At 38.4% G+C, this 6854-nt stretch overlaps 1 protein-coding gene across 2 annotated transcripts in view; it reads right to left on the bottom strand.

Annotated features, from left to right (window-relative positions):
• Nucleotides 1-898: 898 nt before the first annotated feature.
• The window catches only part of KRT222 (keratin 222), a 16046-nt gene continuing 10090 nt past the window's right edge, over nucleotides 899-6854 (bottom strand). For both annotated transcript variants that reach the window (XM_019505280.1, XM_019505287.1), the window contains exons 4-6: nucleotides 5273-5349; nucleotides 4280-4385; nucleotides 899-2422 (exon numbers count right to left, since the gene is read on the bottom strand). In XM_019505280.1, coding sequence (XP_019360825.1) covers nucleotides 2209-2422; nucleotides 4280-4385; nucleotides 5273-5349 — 397 coding nt within the window. In that variant the 3' untranslated portion in view covers nucleotides 899-2208. The remainder of the gene's footprint in view (nucleotides 2423-4279; nucleotides 4386-5272; nucleotides 5350-6854) is intronic.

Raw genomic sequence — 6854 nt, 5'->3', positions numbered from 1 at the left:
ACCTTATCTTGAAGGGATTTGAAACCATTTCTACCACTTCCAAGGAGCATGCCAGCCACCAGGCTATATGGAAGGCTAGGTGAGAGCCTCTTGTTGACAAACCTCTTGTTGAAGCTGAGCCACCATGCAACCAAAAGCACAAGAATTGTGTGGCCAGAAGGAAAGCAAACAAAAGGGAGCCTGCCTCTGTCACCTAAGGGTTATGACTTTACAGTGGGAGGCAGGAGTCTTGGGGCACCTGTACACATCACAGGGTGTAATTCTCATTAAATTAAATAGGTTTATAAAATTTAAATTGGTTTATTTTGGAGTGTTGCATCAGTGGTTGCATGCACTAAGTTTTCGAATGAATTAAGCCTGGTCCCTGGCTGATGCTGCAGGAGAGCGGGATGGTCCTGCGCTGTCCTCCTGGCCCGGCGCCCCCTACCCTGTGCCCTCCCATGCAGCTGTGCGAGCAGGGAGCTGGCACACAGCACAAGAAAAAAAAAACCCAAAATGGAAGCAATTCGAAGGGGTGAACTGCCAAAAAAAGTTGCAGTGCCACCTGGTGGACAAAGAGGCTCATTACGTGTCTTTGAGTGTCTGTGTGTTTGCATACAATGAATCCATGGAGGCAACGGTTTAATTCCCAGCAAGCCAAACTAAACTACATCTGAGGAGTTTTAGTTTAATGCATCAGAAGGACTTTCCAGAAATCCCATTTGTGCAAATAGTCACTCCATTTATATGGTCATAAACTCCTAGAAGGCGGTTTCAACTTGGATACAAGGAAAAACTTCTTTATGGTTTGTGTGACCAGACTCTGGAATAAACTCCCGGTGGGGGTGGTGCAGGTACCTACAATGGATATCTTTAAAAGGAGCCTGGATGCACACCTTGCTGGGGTTATTTAACCCTAACAGTCTTTCCTGCCCAGAGCAGGGGGGCTGGACCCAGTGATCTCATGAGATCCCTTCCAGCCCTAAACTTTCATAAATCTGTTGCAGTGCAAAAGGCAATAAATGTGGCATGTACTAACACCCTTGGGTTCCAGGGTCTGCTGTCAGGAGAGTGCCATAACTACAGAGGCAGACTCCCACTTTCTTTATTGCAGGACCGTTTTACATTAGGCAATTATTGATTTTAAAAAAACAGAAATAAGCCTGACAGCAAAGTCTGGACTCTGCTGGAAAGAATGTTGAGAAACTTTGAATTCTGTCCCTACTGTAAGGCTAAAGCTGCTGGCCTTCTATGTGAAGAACTTCTACCAAAGTCATGGTTATGGAAGCCGGAAATACTGTGCATGGAAGGCTTATCAGAATAGCGTAGTATTCTGTATATGTGAGAAAAAATGCTTGTCCCACTGAAGTCCATTACAATTTTTTGTTTGTAATGATACACAGGGTAAAACCCTGATGCTATCTCAGTAGAACTGAAAAAGGCAGTTCTTGTGTAATGTATAGGTGAGAAAACTCAGTGACCCATATCATACCCCTAGTTCTAATGTAAATGGGCTGAAATGAGGAATTCTGCTAAAAACCTATTGCATGGTATGCTCAATATTATTTGTTAGTGTGCATAACTGCATGGGAGAAAGTCGCCTATTTTTGAGTGGTTACTTTCAGATATGTAAAAAATATTATGTACCTTTCAAAGGAAAATTATTTGTTATTTATTAATAGTTTGGATGTTATGAGAGCTTTTATGCATTTAACTTATGCCAGTAAAATGTTTTTTGATGTATACCTTTTGTATGATACCTTTTATGGTAAAAATGACTGCAAGACTTATGCATTATAAATCATTATGGTTTTGTGAAACTAAGAAAATGAAATGTATAGTTTTCATTAATTGATAAGAGAAGCCAGATTCTCTTTTATAAAAGTACAATTTGTAAAGGTTTACAGCTTTAGTTTAATTCTTAAATATTTAGGGATACTCTACACAGCAAAGTAAGACTTTTGTAAAGAAATAATGAGAAAATTAAAGGACATCACAAAAAGTAAAAAACTAATAGGAGTTATGTTTCTTGAAATCTTACACCCCTCCCTTTCTCCCTTTCATTAAAAAAGAATCATACATTTTTCAAATGTTCATTAAAATACATACTTAGTAACATTTCCTAATTGTGACAAGATGGGAGGAGGCCATATGGTCTATTTAGGTTCATCCTAATGTATTTATTTCCAAAGCCCACTGTAAAGGATCTTTGGATTAATTTGCTGCAGGTTAAGGTTTGATGGATGGAATACTAGAAGACCGCCTCATTACCAGCCTGACTTCAATATCAGGTAGATTATTCTGTTTAGTCTGTAAACAGCCTTCATCTGTTGCTGCTAGGTGGAGATCAAAGCGCAAAGAAACAGATTTTTTCCTTAAGCGAGGGTTGTCCTTAAAGAAAGAACCTTCCCATTCTTTAATAACTTCATCCACTTTTTCTGTCCTGAAACAATAAACCAAATGCATATGTGATCATGTAGGCATTAAGTAACACATGTCTTCAGGTATTCTCACATAATGTGATGAAATATTGCTTAAGAGAGTGTGGAAACAATTTTTTAAATGCAATGCAAGATTTCAGAATGAATTTTTACAGCTACATTCCCAAGAAACATTGAATAAAGGGAGAAGCCTTATTATATTTCTATTCTTGTAGAATAATAGGTATGGGTTAAAACAAATGCTTTGAAGTAAACACTCCCAGAATCAGCAGGAAGAATATTTAAAATTCAGCCCTCATATCTTAGTTTTACAGTTAGCTTGAATAGATGTAATGGATAGAACTAACTTCTGAAAATATGGAGGATTAAAATCTAGATCCACATCCGCACTTCAGAGCTTGATATTACTTTCAATGCCAGTAGAAGTAAAATGCAGAGTAACTAACTAACTCTCAACCTCAACAATTTAGAGTCTACTCAGTTTGCAATTTTGAAAATTTTGCAAAAAACACGTAATATGAGTGTCCACAAAATCAACTTAATAAATTAAAAACTTAATGGAAACAAAATGCTGGCTCCCCAGGGAGCCAATGGTCCTCGCTGCCACTGTGGCTTGGCCTCGCAGCCTACCCAGGGTGGGAAGGTGCCAGCTGGTGGGGCAGCACAAAGGGCAGCGGTCACTTCAGTAAGGGCTGCTCTGCTGGGTTTCAACTATGCACAAGATGGCTGCCACCCTCTTGTCCCTCCTACTTCTGCCAGGGCATAGGCACTTACCTTAACAGATTGTTTTTATTAAGGTAAGCATAAATCAGTATTTCTAAACTTTTTGTACAACTCTACATAATTTACTTTATTGTTTATCATGTATGAGCACATCCAGGAAATAATTTGCTATTTATACTGTGACCAACCCATGAAAATTGTTTAATTTCTCCGCAATTAAAGTAGACCCCTATCAGTGACGTTTAGGCACCTGAATTTGATTAGGTGTGTAAATATTTTTTAGGATCTGGATTTAAGGGTCTGATTCTAGAGCCCTCACTGATTTGAATAAACCTAATTTAAGCAGGTAGTTACATTTAAATTCATCAGGCTATCAGTAGGAGTTGCTCACATGAGTAAGAATTGCAGGATCAGGCCCTGAGTTTGGAACATGTATATCAACAAGGCCATACTATGACCCTCATTTTAAGAATTTCTGAATGATTTCAAAATTTAATTCTAATAAATATCAGTGACACAATATGGCCCAAGTCATGTAAAATGTTAGAAAAAAATGTGAAAAATGTGAAAAAATCAAGCAGAGGAAGAGGTGAAAAGATTATATAGTCGTACATTAGTAAAGCAAGTTAAAACAGGTGTTCTGTACTAACTGAAACCAACAGACAGGCCTGCAAATGTATTGTGCTGCTCTAGTTAGTAATAAAAAAGGGGAAAGAAGCCAGTCAGAAATATGTCTAACACAGGAACAGAATTAAAAAAGAAGTGAATAAAGTAGAAAGATAATAAAATACCTGATGTTTAGTACCTTTTAGTAAGGTGTGTATATGTGTGTTTATATATATTACAGTTAAGAGGGATCTTCAGCATTTCTAAAGGCTGCTCTTTGGTTTCTCTGAGAAAAGAAGCCTGAAACCAGCACTGAAGAATATATCCCCCATATCCTTCTGCCCTCCATGACTTGGGTTTGGGTATGTGTGGAATAAGAGTAACAGAGAGATGTTCTTTTTTTTTCTTTTTTTGTAGTCCATAAGGAGGCAGGGCAGACATAAGCATAGAGTGGGGCCTTTAGATATTTAATTAAAATATCTATAACTTTATATATAGTTTTCATGTTGCTTAGTTAATGTTTGTCTTACTGTATCGTGCCATGAGCTTCAGCCCTTTCCTTCACCATGTTTCCATTAAGGCTTGCTTGCTTTGTCATTAGTTCTGTTTCAGTCTCATGCTTCTTTATGGCCCCAGCTGTAAAACAAAACACACAGGTATCCAGATAATTTTTGGAACTGTGACATAGCCAAGAACATATTTTGGGTTAGATCCAGACCATGTGGAACATGGGGGTAAAGTGTGGAGAAGATAACTTTCCAAACTTTTACTTTTTCAAAAGGATCAGAATAAAATCTTTTTAAAGGGCTCAAGAAAGTATTAGGAGATGATCCTGACTAGAACACCAAACTCCTCTAAAAGCTGCAGGTTGTCAGCTCAGTGGGATATTTGGTAATAGGGTTGTCTAATATAAATGTACTGATCAGCAGTATGTGTTAGCTGTTTGCACAAACAGCCCATTCTCAGAAGAAAAGCAATGCATTCTGCTCTGCATGTCTCTCCACCCCTTTCAGCCTAATTCAGCTGTGGCAGATGGGATTCCATGGAAGATGATATGCAAGGCTGTATCTGTTCATCTTCTCTGTGTTGGTGTAAGGGAATTTAACACTAAATTGTTTATTTTAGAATTCATTGTTATTAAAGCAGGCATTAAACTGTTTTTAAGATACAGTAGGCCGGAATATGTGGCAGTTGATCTAAGATAAGAGAAGTCAATACGTTATTTCCTAGCTATACATTAAGCAAATACAGAATTGACTGTATTCATGAATAATTTACAGGAACATAGACAATGAAAAGCATACATTAATTTACTTTAATTAATCAAGTTTTAATTTTGGAGTTTGGTGTGCAAGCTTTTACATTCCTTATGTCTTTAATTTATGGAAAGGTATTATATAATACATCTTATCCTTAATAGTTCATTATAATTCCTACTTTGGGAAATTCAGTTGTGCAGTACTGAGAACTGAAAACAAGTGTATTTTATTTTAGAAATGCTTCCATATCTTTCAAAAACTCACTTGAAGGTAAGATAAAAGCTATCTTGCTGGTGGTAGGTTTTCTGTCATCTTTTCTATGGTGCGTAGAACAACGAAACCTACAAAAATGAAAATATTACACACTATAATACTATTAAAGTTACTCTAAACTGAAACTTGAATTATGATGGGAAAATGTGCAGAAATAATGACAGTAAAAAGTAATATATTTACTGCAGAAATCCCTTGTTAGACTGTTTTGTTTTGATTATAGGACTAAATAATTTTACTGAGAATACTTGCACACCTGTTGGATCATTCTTCCCTGAAAACATTTAATTGAATTGGCAGTATGCAAGGCAGACTGGGGGGGGGATGTATATGTTATTTTGTTCTGTTTTATTCATACTGAGTGTTGTTTAATTTTTACAAAATTGAAAGATAGAAATACACTGAAAAAAAATTCAGTTATTTTCCCTCACTTGGAGCCTATTAGGTCAACATTTCCTGTGAGGAAGCAAGAGATGCAAAACTCCACTGGAAGAATTCCCAAGAAACAAGTTGAATGGCAGAAATGGTGGTGTTTCCTTCTCAAATGTAGGTTATTCCCACTTAGGGAAGAATGGGAATTCTTCTTCTCCACTTGGTGAGAGGGCAGCAGGACAGGCCCTATGAGGAGAGACTGATGGACCTGAACCTGTTCAGCCTCAGCAAAAGGAGGCTGAGGGGGGACCTGGTGGCTACCTACAAACTCATCAGGAGAGATCAACAGCAAATAGGTAGAGACCTTTTCTCCCTAGCACCACCTGGGGTGATGAGGAACAATGGTAATTTGATGGAGAATAGGTTCAGGTTAGAGATCAGAAGGCAGTATTTTACAGTTAGGGTGGACAAAATTGAACCAACTTCCCAGGGAAGTGGTCCTCGCACCTACCTTGGGTAAATTCAAGAGGAGGTTGGATGATCACCTGTCTGGGGTCTTGTGAACCCAGCATTCATTCCTGCCTGTGGCAGGGGGTCAGGCTAGATGATCTGTTCAGGTCCCTCCTGACTCTAGCCACTATGAAACTATGGGGCCTAATGCTTCCATGTGTGAACTCCATAATTATTTCAATATTTGATAGCTTTATATGAGCAGCAACTCAGATGTGCAAAATCTAAACCCTGCCTTTGTTATGTAGAATACTTGAGATTTGCCATAACAAAATTAATCTACTTTACCTGCAGGGAATTCATTTATTCATTGTAACCTTTAGGAGACCATGCTTATATACTTAGCAATAGTGTATGTGAGGAACTATTATGGAAGCAATACTGTGTATGTGAGGAAGGTTGTGGAATCTGCATCGTTGGAGGTTTTCAAGACCCAGCTAGACAAATCTTTGTCTGGGATGATCTAGTTGGGGCTGGTCCTGCTTTGATCAGGTGGTTGGACTAGATGACCTCCTGAGGTCATAGAGTCATAGACGTAGGGTCAAAAGGGACCTTGTAGACCTTCTAGTCTGACCCCCTGCCCTGGGCAGGAGAGAAAACTGGGCTCAAATGACCCCAGCTAGGTAAACATCAAGCCTCCTCTTAAAGATCCCCAAGGTAGGAACCCTTGGAAGTTGGTTCCAGATCCTAG

The sequence above is a fragment of the Gavialis gangeticus genome, unplaced genomic scaffold (genome assembly GCF_001723915.1).
Source record: "Gavialis gangeticus isolate Ggan-Ray unplaced genomic scaffold, GavGan_comp1, whole genome shotgun sequence".
NCBI classification, from domain to species: Eukaryota; Metazoa; Chordata; order Crocodylia; family Gavialidae; genus Gavialis; species Gavialis gangeticus.
This window is presented reverse-complemented; position numbering and strand designations above follow the sequence as displayed.